The following is a 23,239-nucleotide window of genomic DNA, read 5'->3' on the forward strand; positions in this document are numbered from 1 at the left end:
GAATTCGCGGTCGACAGCATAGCAAAGGAGTACTTGCCTCGTGTGAACCCCCCTTTGAGAGCTTGCTTTCAAACGCTGCAGAGTTGTGTGCAGCTTGGTGCCCCGTGGAGCCCAGGAGCGCACAGTTATGCGTATGCGAACCTGGGATCATGTGTGGCGCTGCTCGTTTCACTTCCTGACTCTTAGCCAATCAGGAAACCGAGGAGATTGCTGATTTGTATGACTTATAGAAGACAAGGCAGCATCAAGCATTCATTAAAAAGCACAGACCTAAGCTTCCTGGAGGTACAATCTACGAGCTGCCAGGAGTACATCACATTTACACTGACATCTGCTGCAGTAAACTGCATAAGCTTGGCAGCAACTGAAATCTTCAAAACAACAAATAATGCGTTAATATTTATTTTAACATTCTGACAATCTTTAAAGTTGTGTAAATCTTTGTGCTGGGAACCTGATAGACAGTTAATTAACTTATTACTCCCGAAGTGAAATTCTGGGTAAACTCAACGGGAATACCGGGGACAATAGCAAAATACTGCGGATGCTGGAAATCTGAAATAACAACAGAAAATGCTGGATACACTCAGAAGGTCAGGCAGCACCGTGGAGAGAGAAACAGAGTTAACGTTTCAGGTCGATGACCCTTCTTCGGCAGATCTGACGAAGGGTCATCGACCTGAAACGTTAACTCTGCTTCTCTCTCCACAATGCTGCCTGACCTACTGAGTGTTTCCAGCATTTTACGTTGTTATTTGGGAATACTGGGGACTTTTCTTTGTCTCTCCTTTATACAGATATACATGACTCTGAAGTGGAATCTAACACTAAAAGGCTGCCACAGAGTCATAACGACACACAAGGAGGCCATTTGGCCCATTGAGTCTGTGCCGGCTCTCTGTAGAGCAACCCGGTCAGTCCCATTCCCCACTCTATCCCTGTAGCCCTGCAAGTTTATTTCCCTCAAGTGCCTATCCAGTCTACCCTTGAAAACATTGAGTGTCTCCGCTTCCACCACTTCCGTTGGCAGCGAGTTCCAGGCCTTCAACACTCGCTGTGTTAAAAAAAAAATTCCTCACATCTCCCCTGTATCTCGTGCCCAAAATCTTAAATCTGTGTCTCCTAGTCCTTGTACCATCAACTAGTGTGAACATCCTTTCCCCATCTAGCCTATCTAAACCCATCAGAATCTTGTACACCTCTTCTCAAATCACCCCTCAACCTCCTTTGCTCTAATGAAAACAAATCCAGCTTCTCCAACCTGTCCTTGTAGCTAAGATCCCCCATCCCCAGAACCATTCTGGTAAATCTCCTCTGCACCCTCTCAAGGGCCTTCACATCCTTCCTAAAGTGTGGTGACCAGAACTGGACACAGTACTCCAGTTGTGGCCTAACCAGCGCTTTATAAAGGTTCAGCATAACTTCTCTACTTTTTTACTCAATACCTCTATTTATGAAGCCCAAGATCCCATATGCTTTGTTAACCACTCTCTCAATATGTCCTGCCACCTTCAGGGACCTATGCACATAATCCCAGGTCCCTCTGTCCCTGCACACTCTTTAAAACTGTGCCATTAAGTGTATATTGCCTCTCCCTGTTCCTTTTGCCAAAATGCATCACCTCACACTTCTCTGTATTAAATTCCATCTGCCACTTGTCTGCCCATTCTAATAGCATTTCTATGTCCTATTGCCGTCGATTGGTATCATCCTCATCCTTTGCCACACCCCCAAGTTTGGTGTCATTGGCAAATTTAGAAATTCTAGTCTGTATTCCAATATCCAGGTAATTTATATATATCAAAAAAAAACAGTGGCCCCAGCACTGAATCTTGGGGAACACCACTGTCTACTATCCTCCAGTCTGAAAAACAGCCATTTACCACAACTCACTGTTTTCTGTCCTTAAGCCAATTCCTTATCCAAGCTGCCACTGACCCACCTACCATTATAATAAATTCTATAACTGCAATCATCTCATGGTAACAATCTGTCATTGTAAATCTCTCGTTAGAACAAAGTATGTTTATTCAAAATTCACAAACATCGGTTGTTACAAACCTCTTATAACACATACTGGCAATTCAAGTCTCTCATTATTTTACATTCTGATTATTAACTTCTCATTTAAAGAAAAAGGTTACAAACCACTCATTTAATGCTTTATGCAGTGTGCTTACAAACACTTCATTATTGTTAAATCTGTGAGTTGTTCAAGTAATTAATACTCAGACTTAATCAGTAACAATAAAACAGGTCTTTACTGGTTGGAGGTAGGGACTATACGTAGGTCTTTACTTCATGCCCACAGGCGGGAACTGAGGGGAGATCAGTACCCACAGTACTATTTATACCCCTATGGCCAGGAGTGGTACTGCGTATCACTACGCCCAACAAGTAGTGCAGTCCTGTCCATAGGTTCAAAGTAGCACACATATTACATACACAACATTCCTCCCTTCCTAGCTTTACAGTCATCTCCCCATTTAACATAACGTAATAACATATATACATATATAACTTCAGGTTTACATAACAGAATAACATAGATACATAGATAACTTCATGTCAAAACAGATCACAGATTCAGTCTCTGCGGAAAACAGTTCACAGATTCAATCTCTGTGGTGGAGTCGGTTCACGTTGCTGGAGTGACTCATTCAATAGTCCTTCCATGGATTTAACAGTTTGAACTTCCGAACTGAATTGGCTCCGTTCGGAGGGACCACGTGTGTGATCTGGTAGAGGTGATAATGGTTCAGATGGGTCATCTTCTGTTTTTACTTTTCCTTTTCTGCTTCTTGGAGACTCTCTGGGCTCCATTGTCAGCTGCCACAGCTGCCAGCTGCATGCGCAGTTCCTCCTTCTCTTCCTCCTGTTTCCGTCGTAGAGCCAGCTTCTCCCGATGTTCCGTAGACTTTTGGTGCTCCTCCATGATTTCTGCACTTTGGGAGTCGAAGTTACAAGCTGGGCAGGACAGGACATCGTAATATTCGGTGTCGTCCACCAGGTCATAGTAATATTCGGTGTCGTCCTGAGCTAGACCAGTGAGAGGGTCGTCTATTTCCTCCATACCCAGCTGGACGTTAGCCAGCTCTTGTTCCAAATCCAGACATCTTTCCTGAAGAGACTTCTTCATGTGTACCTCTGCATCCAGCTTTTTCTGGGCTTTCAGCAAGTCGTTTACTAGTGACCTCATTTGTGATTTTAATACTTCAACTTCCTTTGGAGATTGATTGATCGGACTATGCAATCCCTCTACCGGAGCAGCTGTTTCAGCGGTCTGTTGTTCTACGTTGACGTGAGTCAGCGTACTTTTGGCATCCAAGGGCTGCTCTGTTGCAGTCATCTCAGTCTGTGTTGCCACCTCAGCTCTTCCAATAACCTTTGAGAGCTCCGAACCCCTTTCGTTTGAATATTGAAGTTCGTGTTCAAGTTTTTCCCATTTCAGAGTCCTGTCCTTCAGCATATGCAGGAGTTGGCTGACCGTTAACTCCTCTGACATCAGACGTTTTGTGTGCTCCTGTTCCATTTTCTCCATCAGCTGCTTCTGTTGTCTTTCCAGATTCTCCAACTCTATATCAAAGAACTCTTTCGTTGCATTCAACTCTTGCTCACAACGGCGAAGCATTTGTTCTAATTGCTGTTGTAGTTTGAAATGGAGTTGAGTTCGAGCCCGGTGTCCCTCAGAAATGGGCACATCAGTAGACTTGCCAGACTCAGAATCCACAGTTAAACTATGTTGTTGTTGCTCAGTGGAATTCTGTGCTGAAACTTTGTCTTTTGCACCTGAGTTGGGCTTACCATCATCCGTTCCAGAGTCTGGGCCGACTATCTTCACCGAGTTCTCACTCGTTATTGTTTGTAGGAAATGCCAGTCCATATTCATTTTCCTAATCCACTCCCGTCCTAGTAGTGGAGGACCTCCTTCAGATATCACATATAAGTCCATTATTTGACTCTCTTCGCCCTTGTGGACCACTGCAACCTCTATTTTCCCGATGGGGTACACTCTTTGCCCCGTGTATGTTTTCAATATAATCCCCGTATCCTGTAGGGGAATATGTTGGAATAACTTTCCGTAATCTTTCTTATTTATGACCGTCAATGCCGATCCAGTGTCCAATTCCAGTTTTACTTGGACTCCTTCTATCTGAAGAGTGACCCAAATTGTCTGGAGGTCTGCACCCTTACCAGCGTTGAGTACTCTTAAGCTAGCCAGTTCATTACTGCTAGCGTCTGAATCGGACTCCTGTTCGGTCACCTTGTGTACCTTTGCGTATTTTCCTTGCGGTGACTTCTTGTTGCTGGTCTTCTTCGCTGACCTGCATACTCTAGCTATATGTCCAAGCCTACCACAAGTTCTACATTCTTGGTTTTTAAACCAACACTGGTTCTGATCATGCGTTGTCTTTCCACAACGATAACATTTGCCAGAACTCACACCCAATTTGTGTGCACTGAGCTCCGGTGACCGTAGCTGCATTACTGCCGTGCCTCTCGCTGCGGCTTCGTGTGCTGCTGCCATAGTGACCGCCTTCTCAAGCGTCAGCTCATTCTCCTCGAGCAGTCGCTTTTGTGTATCCTGTTTAAATAAACCACACACAAATTTGTCTCGAAGTGCCTCTGTCAGTCCCGTTCCAAACTGGCAATATTTCGCTAATTTACGCAATTCCAGCAAATAATCAGCATTGCTTTCATGCTGTAGCTGCCTTCTGTCGTAAAATTTAAATCGTTCCGCTAGCATCAGCGGCGTGGGGTTTAGATGATCTTTCAGGACAGTAACAATCTCATCGAACGTCTTATCCGCCGGTTCATCTGGTGATAACAGGTGTTTCAATTGCCCGTATGTCTTCGCACCCATTAAATTTAATAATGTTAGAGCTTTATCTTGGTCACGAATTTTATTGGCCTTACAATAATTTTTTACTCTTTCAACATATATGGCCCAATCTTCGAGGTCACTATCAAAGGTGCTAATATTCCCGTGTTTAGGCATTGTAGATTTGCAATTTCTCAGATTTTTTTTTTTTTTACTGCTATCCAAGATGGCGGCTTCCCGCTCTTGCCGTCGTCCTCCGCCCACAAAATGGCGGTTTTCCCGCGCTTGGCGGTCTTCACCCGTCCCCCAACGCCGTCTCCCTTCAGCCCCCGAGTGTGGCCCTTATCTTCGCCGCGATCGCCCGAGTGCGGCCCTTATCAGCGGATGCGATCGCTGGATCGCGAAGCGGCTCTCGGCTCTTATCAGGAGATGCGATCGCTCCGTTGAAACGCCTCCCGCTCGAAGCGGCTCTCGCGCCCTATTCCTCCAGCTCCCCCAGCCCCGTTCGTGCGGCCAACGCGGTCGACTGCCTGTCGCGTCGCTGCCCGGCTCAGACAACGGCTTACCCACCACCAAGCTGGAGAAGAAGCTGACGGTCGCCGATGGAGGCTCCGAGGTCAGGATGTCTTCCAGTGGGGTGGAGAGGGTGGAAACCTCTCTGCAACGTCCTGGCTGTGGACGAAGCTGCCGTGGAGTGACTGCCGCAGGGTCCGAATCAGACTCGTCGCCAGTGTTAAATCTGTGAGTTGTTCAAGTAATTAATACTCAGACTTAATCAGTAACAATAAAACAGGTCTTTACTGGTTGGAGGTAGGGACTATACGTAGGTCTTTACTTCATGCCCACAGGCGGGAACTGAGGGGAGATCAGTACCCACAGTACTATTTATACCCCTATGGCCAGGAGTGGTACTGCGTATCACTACGCCCAACAAGTAGTGCAGTCCTGTCCATAGGTTCAAAGTAGCACACATATTACATACACAACAATTATGATAACCTTTTAAAACAAATCTCCCATTATAGCATTGTCTTGTTACAGATCTTTTTGTAATAGAATTTTCTCATCTTTACGCTGTGCAACAGGCATCCTGCATCTGTTTGCATCAGACTTAAACATTTTCAGTATAATTACCTCAGAGTAGGTGAGCAATTAACCCAACTTTTCGGCAGCACGTTCATTTGTATGAGGAGGTGAAAGATGCAGCGAAGCCCATGTGCAGTCGAAACTTGACAGATTGCAAGTTCGGGATTTAGCGCTAAGTCCCGAACTTGCGGTCAATTTCAAAGGCGGTATGACAGCATACACTGAGAGTATTTCGACCGCGAATTCAGGACCACAATGTAGATTTGTTAGCTATAAGTGGCATCATTGCCAACTATTTAATTATACAAGGAAGTTCACAACAACTTGCATTTGTATAGCACCTTCACAGAGTTGCAATCAAAATGAAGGTGATATTTAAAGGTAAGATTTAAAGAGCGACTTAAAGGAGGAAAGAGAGGCAGAGAGGTTTAGGGAGGGAATAGTAGCGCTTAGGGCCTAGGCAGCTAAAGGCACAGCCACCAATGGTGGAACGAATATCAAACATCATATAAAGAGGAAATGAACTGAACAACAGAGATATTTGGCAGTGCAGCAAGTTAGAGCATCAGCACACGGCACCAGAGAGGTGCGTTGCAGGTTTGATTCCTTGTGGTGCCATTGAAATTCCAACCTTAGCTATGTTGCTGCAGGCAGTTATTTACCCAAAGTCTGGTTCCTCATGCTTCCCTATTGGTAAGCGTAGCGGAGGTCTGGAGTGGTGCTTTGCTGCCTTCCCTTGCCCCCTTCCTTGTCTCTGCCTCCCCACTGTCGTTAGTGCACTACTTGAGAGCAATGTTCCCTCTAAAAAAAAATTTTGTGCGCCGTCCTTTTAAACTAGCCGCGCGGTCGCCCACCTGCGCACCTTAGGGGGGAACGTAGTTTGAGAGATCAAGACAGAAAATTAGAAAAACTATACAAGAACACTAAAAATAGAAAACAATTACATTGACCTCAAGGGAATCATTATTATACAAAATATAATATTTTTCACTGCTAGCAATGTGTGTTGTGCTTGTTATCGATGTACAGTTATTTTAGTGTAGTCACTTGTATAAGAGCTATTCGATTTCCATTCTTTAGGAATAGGCCAACAGCGTCCGAATGTTTGAAAGAACAGTGGTTTCAGGTATGTCATTAGCTTGCACCATATAAACACAAATGGCTAAATACCAATTGTGCCTTCCTGCATATCTGCTTGGTGATGAAGCAGCTACGCATCTTAAAGAGGAATAAGAAATAAATATTATAAAAGAATAACCACCAATACAATTTTGTTCTTTTATTTTCTGTGTGTTTTTTATATATTTCTCTTCCATTACTGCTGAAACATCGGTAGGGCAATTAATGAACCCAACAGTAACAGCATGGCATATAGTGTAAAGATTTTAGGAATGTTTCAATGGAAGTATTCAGAAACTGGTAAATGCCATTACTTTTCTAAGCAGGTGCTGGTTGGAGGAATTGTAAGCAAATGCGGTGGGGCAGTGCGCTTATAGGAAATGGAATAAAAACTCAAAATTGTTGATGCTTTGGTGGAGGAAAAACCTTAACGTTAAGTGCTTGTAAAACTCAACATAAATAGAATCATAGAATGTTACTGCACAGAAACAGGCCATTTGGCCCATCATGTCACTGCCGGTGCTTTTCTCTGCATGAGCCACCTAACCTAATTCCACTCTCCTGTTCGCCCCATATATCCTTTAATATTTCTCTTTTTCAAGCATCTGTCTAATTCTCCTTGTAAACTACTTATCGGCCCTGCTTCAACAGCAGCTTGTGGAAGAGCATTCTATATTCAAACCACTCTCTCTGTCAAGAATTCTTTCCTAACTTTCTGTGATAATCTTAAATATGTGCCCTCGCATTACCATTGCACTGACCAATGGAAAAATCTATCATTATTTACCCTCTCGTGTCATTTAATAATCTTCAAGATTATTCAAAATTATGATAGGGGGTTTTGGTAGAGCAAACAGGGAGAAACTGGCCTCGATATTAACCTCCCCACGACGGGCGGGAGAGGGTCGCAGGGGGGTTTAAAGACTTAAATATGGGGAACGCGTCCCCAGCACACCGCACACGCACCCGACACCTTTTATGGTGGCGGGTATCAGGACGTCTCATCGTGGAGAGGCGGGACATTTAATTAACATTTAAATCATGCTCCCTGGCATGAAATTGGGAGCCCGATTTAATTTTCACTGCTGCTGCACGAGTTTCCCGGGGGTTGGGAAACCCGACAGTGAAAGGGAGGTGGGAGCTGCTGGCAACACAAGGTAGGTGCCTTTCTCGGCACTTATTACGGGTCAGGAGGAGCAGCAGTGCTCCCCCCCCCCCCCACGGCCCCACAAGGAGGCCTTCGCTTTGCTTCCTGTCTTACCCCTTACCCCCAATCTTCTGGAATAATTTTCCCTTCCACAGAAGTTTGGAAAATTTTAGCCAGAGCCTCTACTATTTCTTTGCTAGCTTCTCTTAGGATCTCTAGATGTAAGCCATCAGGTCCCTGTCATTTGTCTATCTTAACTTCTTTAGTATCATAATCTGTGATTAACAAACATTTCAACACCCATGTCTGGTGGTACTACAATCACAGTATCCACCTCCTGTGAAAATTGAAGCAAAACACTTGTTTAGTAAATCCGCCATTACCTCAGTCCTTCGACAAGCTTACCTCTTTCTGTTCTTAGCAGCCCTACCTATACCACGACTATCCACTTACTACTATTATGCCTATAGAAAGCCTTTTTATTATCCAACTTGTTACTGTGGGACTGTGCACAAAGTTGAGTGTTCAGAATTAGGGCAGAAATTTTAAAAACATGATCCTTCAAGTGCCAGTTTGTAAGGTGGCACCAGAGGTTCACAATATCAGATCCGTAGAATGAGAAGGAGAAAATAATCTTTCAAACCCAGCAGAAAGCTGAAGACCTGAGGCAGTAAGACAGATGCCCTGGAGCAATTGCCACAAGGCATTGAAGCAGGAATGTCTAAGCTTCTGGAGTTGAGGCCAGATACATGTGTCAAAGCCAGTGAGTGAACTGAATATGATTATTCATAACATAAGAATTAGGAGCAGGAGTAGGCCATACGTCCCCTTGAGCCTGCTCCACCATTCAATAAGATCATGGCTGATCTTTGACCTCAACTCCACTTTCCTGCCCAATCTCCATATCCCTTGATTCCCCTAGAGTCCAAAAATCTATCTATCTCAGCCTTGAATATACTACAAAAATCAGCATCCACTGCCCTTTGGGGTAGAGAATTCCAAAGATTCACAACCCTCTGAGTGAAGAAATTCCTCCTCATCTCAGTCTTAAATGGCCGAACCCTTATCCTGAGTCTATGGCCCCTAATTCTAGACTCTCCAGCCAGGGGAAACAGCCTCTCAGCATATAACCTGTCAATCACCCTCAGAATCTTATTTGTTTCAATGAGATCTCCTCTCACCCTTCTAAACTCCAGAGAGTATAGGCCCAATCTACTCAATCTCTCCTCATAGGACAACCCACTCATCCCAGGAATCAATCTAGTGAACCTTCGTTGCACCGCCTCTAAGGCAAGATAAGGAGACCAGAACTGTGCACAGTACTCCCGGTGTGGTCTCACCAAAGCCCTGTACAATTGTAGCAAGACTTCCTTACTCTTGTACTCCAAAGCCTACATGTCATTTGCATTCAGAAATGTGAGCCCTCATACACAGAAACTCCAAACACCCTCATGCAAAAATATTGCAAATGTATATGCAAATAGCAAGACCCCCATAACTAAAAAAAACAAGAAGTTCTACACACAACAAATGCAACATCCCTCCCCCAACAAAAAAAATCCACGGCCCATATAATTTTAAAAAAATCAAATACGCCGTCTCTCGCTCAAAGAAAGACTCTTAAGAGAAGGATGAACCATCCCCCTGGCTAACTAAGGAAGTAAAGGATGGTATCAAATTGAAAACAAAAGCATACAATGTTGCGAAGAATAGTGGAAGGCCAGAGGATTGGGACACTTTTAAAAACCAGCAAAGGACGACTAAAAAAAATGATAGAGAGAAGATAGCTTATGAGAGTAAGCTAGCAAGAAATATAAAAACAGACAGAGCTTCTACAGGTATATAAAAAGGAAGAGAGTAGCTAAAGTAAATGTTGGTCCCCTAGAGGTTGAGTCTAGGGAATTAACAATGGGAAACCGGGAAATGGCAGAGACTTTGAACAAATATTTTGTATCAGTCTTCACGATAGAAGACACTAAAAGCATCCCAATAATGGATAATCAAGAGGCAATTGGGGTGGGGGGGGAACTTAAAACAATCACTATCAATAGAGAGAAAGTACTAGGCAAACTAATGGGACTAAAGGTGGACAAGTCCCCTGGACCCGATGGCCTGCATCCTAGAGTCTTAAAAGAGGTGGCTGCAGAGATAGTGGATGCATTGGTTGTAACCTACCAAAATTCCCTGGATTCTGGAGAGGTCCCAGCGGACTGGAAAACCGCAAATGTAACGCCTCTATTTAAGAAAGGAAGGAGACAGAAACCAGGCAACTATCGACCAGTTAACCTAACATCTGTCATTGGAAAATGCTGGAGTTCATCATTAAGGAAGTGGTAGCAGAACAGTTAGAAAATCATAATATAGTCAAGCAGAGTCAGCATGGTTTTATGAAAGGGAAATCACGTTTGACAAATTTGCTGGAGTTCTTTGAGAATGTAACAAGCAGGGTGTATAAAGGGGAACCAGTAGATGTCGTGTATTTGGATTTCCAGAAGGCATTCGATAAGGTGCCACATAAAAGGTTACTACACAAGATAAGAGATCACGGGGTTGGGGGTAATATATTAGCATGGATAGAGGATTGGCTAACTAACAGAAAACAGAGAGTCGGCTAAATGGGTCATTTGAAGGTTGGCAAACTGTAACTAGTGGGGTGCCGCAGGGATCAGTGCTGGGGCCTCAACTATTTGCAATCTATATTAATGACTTGGATGAAGGGACCAAGTGTAATGTAGCCAAATTTTCTGATGATACAAAGATAGGTGGGAAAGCAAAATGTGTGGAGGACGCAAAGAATCTCCAAAGGGATATAGATAGACTAAGTGAGTGGGCAGGAATCTGGCAGATGGAATATAATGTGGGAATGTGCGAGGTTATCCACTTTGGTAGGGAAAATAAAAAAGCAAATTATTATTTAAATGGGGAGAGATTACAAAATGCTGAGGTACAGAGGGATCGGTGGATCCTTGTACATGAATCCCAAAAAGTTAGCATGCAGGTACAGCACGTAGTTAGGAAGGCAAATGGAGTGTTGACCTTTATTGCAAAGGGAATGGAGTACAAAAGTGGGGAAGTAGGGCGTTGGTGAGACCATACCTGGAGTACTGCGTACAGTTTTGGTCTCCTTATTTAAGGAAGGATATACGTGCATTGGAGGCAGTTCAGAGAAGGTTCACAAGGTTGATTCCGGAGATGAAAGGGTTGTCTTATGAAGAAAGGTTGAACAGGTTGGGCCTATACTCATTGGAATTTAGGAGAATGAGAGGGGATCTTATTGAAAGATATAAGATTCTGAAGGGGCTTGACAGGGTAGATGCAGAGAGGATGTTTCCCCTCGTGGGGGAATCTAGAACTAGGGGGCATAATTTCAGAATAAGGGGGCACCCATTTAAAATGGAAATGAGGAGGAATTTCCTCTCTCGAAGGGTTGTGAATCTTTGGAATTCTCTTCCACAGAGAGCTGTGGAGGCCGGGTCATTGAATATATTTAAGGTGGAGATAGACAGATTTTTGAATGGCAAGGGAGTCGAGGGTTATGGGGAGTGGGCAGAGAAGTGGAGTTGAGGCCAAGATCAGATCAGCCATGATCTTATTGAATGGCGGAGCAGGCTCGCGGGGCCAAATGACCTTCTCCTGCTCCTACGTCTTATGTTCTTATACTAACCTTGCCCTCCTTTCCGTTCTGTTCTTTCTCCCGTCTTCTCCCATTCCCCGTCATTCGCCTCCTCTTAACGATTGAAAACTGAGAAGCTACAGCCTGAGCTCTTTAAACCTCCCAGGCTTGGAGGACTGGCAAAGGGTGTTGATGCCTGGTTGGTGCAAACAGGCTCCTCTCTGATTGGTGCAAAATCCAACCAGTCAGTATTTTGCAGTCCCAGGATGTTTTAAAGGTGGGCAATGAGTCAAAGTTAAAATCAGCTTTGCGCACAAACATGCAAATTGGAAAAACTGGCATGCCAAATAAAGGAGCAGACTTTTGCCTAAAGAGTAATAGGGTGCTGAAATAAATTTAATAGGGAAGGCATTGAAGCAGACGCTGTAAATGATCTTGAGACAATTGAATGTATTTCCCAAGAAAGCGATTGAAGGATAATGGGAGAAGGGAGCTAGTGTGGTTGATTTATGAAAAAGGGACAGGCTTGTTAGGCCAAATATCCTTTTCGGGTTCCTAAAATGTTTTAAGTTCCTACAATTCCCACAACATCAAGAAACTGTTGATGCAAAATGTGTATAATTCTCATTGTTAGGAGAAAAAAATGCTTAAGCAACTTGGACTTTTTTTTCCAGGAAAAACAGGAGTCGCGTATGATTAACACAAAAAGATTGAAATTCTTTATATCAAGAAACAAATGGCAGGTAAGAAGACAATAAATGTTGTGTTACAGTGAACATTTATAAGAGCCATCTACAAAAGTTTCTTCTAACAGGCGTGTTTGACAGTCCTGACTAAAATCCTATTTTGAAGGAGGGCATAACTTTAGTCGTTATGCTTTTTTTGCATTCACTTAGGGTTGCCACCTAATTATTCTTAACAAAAAAAAAAGTCAGGTTGTTGTTTTTGAAGGAAGTATTTTCATCAGTCTTTAAATTTGCCATCTTTGTATTATGTTTAGCGCTCCCTTATGTGCTACAAATCAATCCTGGTAATGAGGTCGATTCCTCAACTTTTGGAAGGGACTTCTGAAGGCCTTTCTCTTGGTATGTCTCGGCACTTACTTAAGGAAAGCAGCTCGTCAACAACCAGTGCCTCCTCTTCTGATTTTGAAGACTGCACCCACCAGACAGAACCACGTTCAACCCATACTCCAGATGCCGATCAGACTGCGTTTGATCAATGCTTTGCAAATGAAGGTGAACATTGTGAAACCCAACGATCTGCTTCTTCCTCAACGGACATTTTAGATCCAAATATCAGTGAGCACAGGAGACATAGACCAGTGTTAACTAGAAGCGTTGCTGTGGAAAAACAAGCAGATGTAAAACATGAAACGGGTGCAGAATATGGTGAAGAGGACATTAAAGCACAGCATAAATATTCTGAAACATGTGAAGAACTGAACTTAAGTACTAACAAAATAAAGCATCCCATTTCCAAAGCAGCTACTATAGAGACTTCAAACTGTTCACGAGTGGAGGGAGCAGCAACTCACAACATCGTACGAGGCATTTCAGCTGATAGCGCTCTCACACTTCAAGTATCAGGAGAAGACAACTTACTGGATGCACGCTCCAAACCATCATCCAGACTTTTACCAAGGCATAGTCTTATAAAAAGCACTTTCTACAGTGATACGCTGGAGGGTAGAGATCTTTCTACTGAGGATGCTCAATACGCAAAGAGTCTTGAAAGAACGAGGAAACGCTTTGTGCAGGCAGGTTACACAAAGGGAAAGGTGAGTGGCCTACGTCAGCCACTCTTGGAGTGCTTTCGGATGGCTGTACAGGACAGAACACCCAATGATGAAAGATTTCAAGAAACCTCGAGCTTCATCTCCAGAAGGCTGGCAAAGTCAGCCTCTTACGATAATAGCACTAGTGTGGCTTATGCTGCCAAGCAAAATTCAAGGAGGAGCAAGTCGTTGGATGAATGTGAAACAGAGTTCTTAGTTCAGACAGCAGCAAGAGAACCTGCAAGTGAAATATTGGAGCCATTTCCCCAGCACTCAGATCCAAACTCCAATACAATGACTGTTGTTAGTGATGCCATAATACCCCAGCCCGTTTCCCTAAGTGCACAAGAGTCAGATACACAAAAGTCAGCAATATCCAAATGCATACTAAGTGATACAGTGTGCTTATCTGAAGAGGTCACCTTTTTAACGGACTTAAAATATACTTTAGAATGCCCCACAAAATATGTTCCCTCTGAGATAGACCAATCTGTGCAAACTGCTGCAGCTTCTTCGCATTCATCGGAAAAAGAACAAAACATAGAGTTGAGCATGGAAAAGAAAACCTGTATTACTGACATCAAAGACAATGATGGTCAACATTCAGAGATGGACTCTAGTGCAGGTGTTTCCCTCCAGAGTGCATCAGATCTGCAAAACAAGGACTGTGACTTTTCACAGTCATTTAAAAATACAAAGAGCTCATGTCTCTTTGAACCTCCAGAGTTGGAGGCCATAACAACAAAAGGGCAGTATTATGACGAGCCTACCAATTCACATTCAGATGTTTCAGGGATCGGGTCTTTTGACTTTCAAGGCTCTATGGATTCTGAGTTGCAGAGTGAAAGCTCCTCTGTTGCTGCCTCAGTTGTCACATGTGAACCTCAGGAGCAGAGTTCAAGTGAAAATGTCAACTCTTTATACTTCGATGCAGTGGAACCAGACACCGATTACTTTGACCTGTCCGAGCCATACAGCTGTGACGTGCAGTATGAATATTGCCCCTCATTTCTGTCTCAAGAGTTTGAAGGGGAAAGTGCCTCACAAGCCAAACCTTTGTCTGTGCCGTGCACATCTGAAGAACTATTTCCTTCAAGGGAAACAGAGACCAAAAAGGACAGTCCTTTACCAGGAAAGTTAGCTCAGACATCAACCACCTCATATGAAATATTGTGCGAGGAAACTGAACCGGTGAGTGAGTGTTCCTGGAATCTGACTGCAGGTGAATGGGAATCAGATCTATTGGAATTGCTCGAAGATAGTGAAGAGGATGAAACCATGTTTGATATTGAGGAAGGAGAGTCAAAAAAGAAAAGAAAATCTAAAAGAACTTCACTGGAAAACAAAATACATCAAAGCTTTGAAAGTCTAAAAAAAGTATTCAAAAGCCAAAAGGATGCAAAAGCTCCAACTTCTTCAAGTAAAACGAGTCTGACTGTCAGTGAAACCCACACAGACCCAATGTCGAAGTCTATGTTTGGCAGATCTGGTCATGTAAGATTATTTAGCAGATCTGCTTCGCTAAATTGGGATAAAGGTTTGCATCAGCATGATGAGGACGGAGGAAGGAGTCGATATTCTTTATCTGTGTTGCGGGATTTAAACCCGAGCAAACATTTGCAAGACTCGAGGGGAGCAAGAAAAAGTCAGACATTGCCCGCTCGCTTTTCATGGCGAATGAAAAGCAGAGATTCAGCAGCGAAACCTAAACCGATAAAGAACGACGAAGGGGAGCTGAGCGAGCCCCGGGGAAGTGCAGTCCCATCTAGCACGGAATTGCATGGGAGCCAGTACATGGAAGTTATGAAAATGCCATTAATACCTCCTTTAACACCACCTGAAGAAGGTAAGTACAAAACATCTTCCAAGAGATGTAAAAGTTACTTGCTTTGAAATTGTTCATTGTTTTGTGATTGTATTCATTGCAGCGAGGGTTAATGTCAGAACGTTTTTCAGATTTAGTGAAATCCCAATTAAATAAAGTCAAAGTGCTGCAAGCGTGATGATTTATCAGAGCTTTTCCAGTGATAGTTTTACAGCTGATCCTGAACTAGAATTTAGCGTTACTAGGATGCACATTTTAAGTACACACCTACATACCATTGAAAAAAATAAGGTGTTGAATATGTAAAAATAATAGAACCCTGAAGTACTCTGCAAACGGGTAAACATTTATAACAGCCCTGTCTTTGTGGCCCATCTTGCCTTCACACCGTATCCTCCAGCCGAGGTTACTTCAAGGCACTTGGTGCTCTTTCAGCCGCAGTTATGTTGATTGAAAAGCAGGCCCTCGTAGTCCAAAATGAGGCATACTAGCATAATCTATTGCAACCAGATATCTGGATAGGGATTGACATAGCTGTTTCGAATCATGGCTGTCAGGTTTGAACTGTTAGCCAGTCCTGAGACTGAATCCTGCATCCATTTGGTTTACACAACATATTTTCTTCATAGGAACAGGAGTAGGCCATTCAGCCTCTCAAGCCTGTTCCACCATTCAATTAGATCATGGCTGATCTGTATCTTAACTCCATCCGCCTTGGTTCCAAAACCCTTAATACCCTTTGCCTAACAAAAATCTGTCATATTCAGTTTTGAAATTTTCAGTTGACCCCCCAGCCTCAACAGTTTTGGGGGGAAGAGAGTTCCAGATTTCCACTACCCTTTGTGTGAAGTGCTTCCTGACATCACCCCTGAATGGCCTAATTTTAAGGTTATGCCCCCTTGTTCTGGACTCCCCCACCAGAGGAAATAGTTTCTCTCTATCTACCCCATCAACTCCTTTAATCATCTTAAACATCTCACCTTAAACACCTTTGATGCAGCACATCAGGTTCTCATAAGTTAACAAACATGAATACCTCACTTGATCCAAGTATGGCTCATAATCCTTCTTGTGAGCATTGTATACTGTGCAATCCCTGATTTGATCTTGTTTTCTTCAGCCTTTTGCTAGAAGTGGACTAACGATCTACCCGAGGTTGGCTTTATTTGACAAGAAGTGCAACAGAATGTACGGCCCACTCCACCTATACTAAAGTAGTCAATGTCTAGGGGGAAATGTGACAATAATCAATAAGAGCATAATGGCCACACACCCCAGACTGGAGGCAATCCAGCAGGTGTATCTGAGAGCAGAATGTGCAGCTTCCAGCATCTGTTCCTGAAAACCACAGCCTTTGCAGATTGGAGATGTAATGCCCATTTCTAAGGTTCATTGCCTATGTGATCGGGGCAATCCAGTTACTAGACCATCATTATTCAAGTAAACATTCAAAATTTTCCACGGAAGCATGCCTGCAGGCCTCTCTAGAAACGCAGTGCCAGTTTTGTGCTTTCAACATTTGGATGTCCCTTTCATACACTATTTTATTCTTCAAATACAAATGAAGAAATGTTGGCAGGAACTACCGCCGAAATTACAAAACCGGTGTAATGACTTGTTTTCACATCTTCGGCCCATTCTTGAGTTGTCAGCTTTCATTTGAGGGTGTTGGCCAGCTTTTACTAGTTTTCTAGGTTGGCGTGTATGCTACAAGCAGACATGCATCAATAACGTTGTACTGCAGCGGTCAGAATAGTTAAAGCCTTCCACAGCTCAATAGTTTAGTGTGAAGTCTGCCTGACACTTGAATCTGCCAGCCTCGGTTGTGTAGATTTTAGCATTAACTATCCATTCCTTCATCGCTAAAATCCGATGAAAGAACTACACCAGTGGGGATTAGGGAGCATTCCACGGAATAGACTTACCCATGTTTTCCCATCTGATTACAGAAGCTCATTGGCAGTGAGTGCAATGTGATCCATGATTTAGACCCTGTTTTACGATCTAATTTTGGATTTTGGTGGGCTAGCTCACTCTGTTTTCCCCAGCTGAAGAAAGATTCAAAGAAATTAGTAAACATATAATATAGGGTTGGGGGGTGGTTTAAAAAAAACAGGAAAATCTGAATAACTACCCAATCCCTTCTCCTACCCGATGGTGAATTGCAGCTGTAAATACAATATAGGACGTGAAGGTAATACTGTACTAAGCTGCAAATGGATTGCCCTAATGAAAGAATATTTAAATAACATTAACCATATTATAATTTTGTGCAGACATAAAAAAACAGCAAGTGGGCGGTGTGCATTCAACAGACACCAAGGACAATCTCAGCGGTTCCCTGAAGAAAAAATCGAGACTCTTTTCATTCAAGCTTCCCAGTTCGAAAGCAAAGGAAAAAGGTATTGCTCATGAATGTAAGCCTGTCATAATAGCTCATATTTTACACTGAATAACCTGCATAGATAGTAGCACAAATACCCGATGATGGAATATCTTGTTAAATGAATAGACTTTCAACTGTTAACTTAAAATTAGCTGCAAGTTGCTTTTCTCAAAGAATGAAAATAATGCATTATAATTTTTCTCTCACTTTTGAGGCAGACCTTCATAACTCACTGTCATTGCAGCCGATTCATATATTTTTCATATGTGAGGGAAAAGTTAGTTATAAGCTTAACAGTTGGCGTACCTTCACCACACGGACTCCAGTGGTTCAAGAAGCCGGCTCACCACCACCTTCTCGAGCAATTAGGGATGGGCAATAAATGCTGGCCTTGTCAGCGACGCCCACATCCCAGGAACGAATAAAAAAAAGTATTTTATGTACTGTTTTTATAAATTCATTCTGTTTAGCTTAGCAGGTTGATATTTTGGGAACAGAAACAAGTCAGGATGATACTGAATTCTTCCTGAAAAGGCTATTTACTACCAGGCAATTTTTTTTTTAGTAGCTTAATTCCTAAAAAAAAAGGGCAGAGTATCAATCAAGAAATTAGAGGTGCATGTAACAAGGGTAATACAGTAATCAGGGGGCCTTTAATCTACATATAGACTGGGCCAATCAAATTTGCAGTAATAGTGTGGAGGACGAATTCATGGAATGTGTACAAGATAGTTTTCTAGATTAGTATGTTGAGGAACCAACTAGGGAACAGGCTATTTTAGATCTAGTATTGTGCAATAAGAAAGGGTTAATTAATAGCCTTGCAGTAAAGGGGCCCTTAGAGAAGAGTGCCCATTATGTGATAGAATTTTATATTAAGTTTGTAAGTGATTTAGTTAAATCCGAAACTAGGGTCTTAAATCTAAACAAAGCAAACTACATAGGTATGAGGGGCGAGTTGGCTAAGATAGATTGGAAAACTACATTAAAACGTATGATGGTAGACAAGCAATGGCTAGCATTTAAAGAATTAATACATAATTTACAACAAATATACATTCCTATCAGACACAAAAACCCCACAGGAAATGTGGTCCAACCGTGGCTAGCGAGAGGTTAGATAGTACTGTATTAGATCAAAGGAAAAGGCTTATAATATTGCCAAAAAGAGCAGTAAGTCTGAGGATTGGGAGGATTTTAGAATTCATCAAAGGAGGACCAAGAAATTGATAAAGAAAGGGAAATTAAAATATGAGCGTAAACTAGCGAGAGACATAAAAACAGACTGTAAAAGCTTCTGTAGGTATGTAAAAAGGAAAAGATTAGCGAAATCGGACAAAGTCAACATGGATTTACAAAAGGTAAATGGTGCTTGACTAATCTACTGGAATTTTTTGAGGATGTAACTGGTAAAATAGATAAGGGAGAACCAGTGGATGTGGTGTATTTGGACTTTCAGAAGGCTTTCGATAAGGTCCCGCATAAGAGATTAGCATGTAAAGTTAAGGCACATGGGATTGGGGGCAAGGTATTGACTTGGATAGAGAACTGGTTGGCAGACAGGAAGCAGAGTGTTGGAGTAAACGGGTCTTTTTCCGAGTGGCAGGCAGTGACTAGTGGGGTACCGCAGGGATCGGTCCTTGGACCCCAGCTATTCACAATATATATTAATGTTCTAGACAAGGGAACTAGATGTAATATCTCCAAATTTGCAGACGACACAAAGCTGGGTGGGCGTGTGTGCTGTGAGGAGGATGCCGAGAAACTCCAGGATGATTTGGACAGGTTGGGTGATTGGGCAGAAGCATGGCAGATGCAATATACAGGAAACTTTCTGGTATCCGGCACTGACGGGACCGAGCTGGTGCCGTACCATCAAAACTGCCGTAGAAACCAGAGCTAATGTTAAAACATACGGAGCTTTTGAGCTCCGTGTGAATCAACAAACCCTGTTGCTTAGCAACAGCTTCAAAACAGTCGGCCACAGCTTAAAAGCATCTCTGTAGCTAAGCAACAGCTTCAGCTAGACCTTGCAGAGCCTGACTGGAAAAAAAGCAACAAGAAGTAAAAAAACTTATAGGAAACGGCTCCTGAATTTTGCCGGTAGATAGAGCTTTCCGGACATTTAACCTCTGGTTAAACGAAAGTTTCCTGTAACGTGGATAAATGTGAGGTTATCCACTTTGGTGGCAAAAACAGGAAGGCAGATTATTATCTGAATGGCAATAGATTGGGAAAACGGGAAGTGCAACGAGACCTGGGTGTCCTTGTGCTCCAGTCGCTGAAGGTAAGCATGCAGGTGCAGCAGGCGGTTAAGAAGGCAAATGGTATGTTGGCCTTCGTAGCGAGAGGGTTTGAGTACAGGAACAAGGATGTCTTGCTGCAGTTGTACAGGGCCTTAGTGAGACCACATCTTGAGTATTGTGTGCAGTTTTGGTCGCCTTATCTGAGGAAGGATGTTCTTGCCATGGAAGGAGTTCAGCGAAGATTCGCCAGGCTGATACCTGGGATAGAAGGAATGACGTATGAGGAGAGATTGGGTCGATTGGGCTTGTACTCGCTGGAGTTTAGAAGAATGAGAGAGGATCTCATTAAAACTTATAAAATTCTGACAGGACTGGACAGACTAGATGCAGGAAGGATGTTCCCGATGGTCAGGGAGTCCAGAACCAGGGGTCACAGTCTAAGGATAAGGGGTAGGCCATTTAGGACAGAATAGAGGAGGAATTTCTTCACCCAGAAAGTGGTGAACCTGTGGAATTCTCTACCACAGAAGGCAGTAGAGGCCAATTCATTAAATATATTCAAGAAGGAGTTGGATATATTTCTTAAGGCTAAAGGGATCAAGGGGTATGGGGAGAAAGCAGGGACCGGGTACTGAATTTGGATGATCAGCCATGATCGCATTGAATGGCGGAGCAGGCTCGAGGGGCCGAATGGCCTACTCCTGCTCCTATCTTCTATGTTTCTATAAAAGTAAATGTGGGTCCCTTACAGGCTGAGCCAGGAGACATTATAATGGGTAATAAGGAAATGGCAGACAAATTAAACAAATACTTTGGGGTCGACTTTTCTGGAGCCATCAGGCGGGGTTTCAGGCATGTGGGGGGGGGGGAAATCCTGATTTCGGGGGTCCCGACACCATCCCGCCCAAAACCCGCCTCCACATAAGTTTCAGGGGAGGCGGGTACCCGCCCCGCACTGGGACCCGCCGACCCGAGGCGGGAAGGGATTAGTGCCAATTAACTGCCTGTTAACAGGTAGTTAACAGGCAGTTTTTAGCCTAATCCCTATTTTGAGGGGTGTCGTGTGGGATTCCCAATGGCTCCAAACCACGCCAGGTTAGAGCAGGCGAGCCGTCGGGTTGAAGGACTTGGAAGGGTCGCGATGTCGGTGTTCATGTGAGTGATGGGTGCATGAGTGCAAAGGTAAGTGTGTTTGGTGTGTCTAAAGTGTGTAAAGAAGTTTAAATTACCTGTACTTACCTTAACAGCCTTTCTTCCTCTAGGTTTCGGGAGTCCATCACTCAGCCGGCACTGAAAGCAAAATGGCTGCGAGCTGTCAAAAGTGACAGCCTTCAGCTTTCATTGCCAGTGAGACTTCTAACTGAGTCTGTGTAGAAGGACTGAGGTTAGAAGTCAGACTGTCAGTGTTTGACAGCTTCAAACAGCTGTGAAACACTGATATTTCATCTGCCAAGACCTCTTGACAGATGAAATTTCAGTCTGTGACGTCACCAGTTGCCGGGTGGCCCTTAATTGGCCTGCTGAGCCCGCTGGGCAGGCTTAACAAGGTCAATCAAGGGAAAATCGCGTGGATTGGCTGAACGTCGATGTAGGCAGGACTAAAACCCGAAAGTTGTAGTCCCACCTCCTTCCCGACAGCTTTATGAAAATCTACCCCTTTGTGTCTGTCTTCACGGAAGAAGATGCAAAAAAACCTCCCAGAAATAGTGGAGAACCAAGGCTCTAGCGAGAATGAGGAACTGAAAGAAATTAGTATTAGTAAAAAAAATAGTGCTGGAGAAATGAATGGGACTGAAAGCCGATGAATCCCCCGGACCTGATGGCCTTCCTTCTAAGGGTTTTGAAAGAGCTGGCTATAGAGATAGTGGATGCACTGGTTGTCATCTTCCAAAATTCCATTGATTCTAGAGCAGTTCCCACGGATTGGAAGATGGCAAATGTAACCCCGCTATATAAGGAGGGATAGAGAAAACGGTGAGCGACAGACCAGTTAGCCTGACATCAGTAGTAGGGAAAATGCTAGAATCTATTATTAAGGACGTGGTAACAGGGCACTTAGAAAATAATAAAAGGATTTGGCAGAGTCAACACAGATTTATGAAAGGGAAATCGTGTTTGACAAATATGTTAGAGTTTTTTGAGGTTGTAACTAGCAGAATAGGTAAGGGGGAACCAGTGGATGTGGTGTATTTGGATTTTCAGAAGACATTCAATAAGGTGCCGCACAAGAGGTTATTAAACAAAATCAGGGCTCATGGGATTGGAGTTAATATACTAGCATGGATTGAGGATTGAAAACAGAGAGTAGGAATAAACGGGTCATTTTTGGGTTGGCAGGCTGTAACTAGTGGGATACTACAAAGATTAGTGCTTGGGCCTCAGCTATTCACAATCTATATCAATGATTTGGATGAGGGGACCAAATGTAATATATCCAAGTTTGCTGATGATACAAAGCTGGGTGGGAGTGTAAGTTGTGAAGAGAATGCAAGGAGGCTTCAAGGGCATATAAACAGGCTAAGTGAGTGGGCAAGAACATGGCAAATAGAATATAATGTGGGGAAATGTGAAGTTATCCACTTTGGTAGGAAAAATAGAAAAGCAGAGTATTTTTTAAATGGTGAGAGATTGGGAAATGTTGGTGTTCAGAGGGACCTGGGTGTCCTTGTACACGAATCACTGAAAGTTAACATGCAGGTATAGCAAGCAATTAAAAAAGCAAATGGTATGTTGGCCTTTATTACAAGAGGATTTGAGTATATAAGAGTAAAGAAGTCTTACTGCAATTATATAGGGCCCTGGTGAGACCACACCTGGAGTATTGTGTACAGTTTTGGTCTCCTTAGCTAAGGAAGGATATACTTGCCATAAAGGGAGTGCAATGAAGGTTCACCGGGCTGATTCCTGGGATGGGTGTTTGCCCTAGGTGGAGCGATTGAGTAGACTAGGCCTATGGTCCCTGGAGTTTCGAACAATGAGAGGTGATCTCATTGAAACATACAAAATTCTTACTGGGCTTGACAGGGTAGATGCAGGGAGGATGTTTCCCCTGGCTGGGAATCTAGAACCAGGGGTCACAGTCTCAGAATAAGAGGTCGGCCATTTAGGACTGAGATGAGGAGAAATATCTTCACTCAGAGGGTGGTGAATCTTTGGAATTCTCTACCCCAGAGGGCTGTGGAGGCTCAGTCATTGAGTATATTCAAGACAGAGATCGA

General features: G+C 43.3%; 1 protein-coding gene across 1 annotated transcript in view; it reads left to right on the forward strand.

Moving 5' to 3' along the window:
- The window catches only part of obscnb (obscurin, cytoskeletal calmodulin and titin-interacting RhoGEF b), a 656,492-nt gene that overhangs the window by 558,066 nt on the left and 75,187 nt on the right, over positions 1-23,239 (forward strand). The window contains exons 117-120 of the mRNA XM_085987453.1: positions 6,989-7,034; positions 12,462-12,530; positions 12,788-15,410; positions 17,666-17,791. Coding sequence (XP_085843579.1) covers positions 6,989-7,034; positions 12,462-12,530; positions 12,788-15,410; positions 17,666-17,791 — 2,864 coding nt within the window. The remainder of the gene's footprint in view (positions 1-6,988; positions 7,035-12,461; positions 12,531-12,787; positions 15,411-17,665; positions 17,792-23,239) is intronic.

This window comes from Somniosus microcephalus, chromosome 5 (assembly GCF_052327205.1).
Source record: "Somniosus microcephalus isolate GS21.2 chromosome 5, FLI_Smic_1.0, whole genome shotgun sequence".
Classification (NCBI taxonomy): domain Eukaryota; kingdom Metazoa; phylum Chordata; class Chondrichthyes; order Squaliformes; family Somniosidae; genus Somniosus; species Somniosus microcephalus.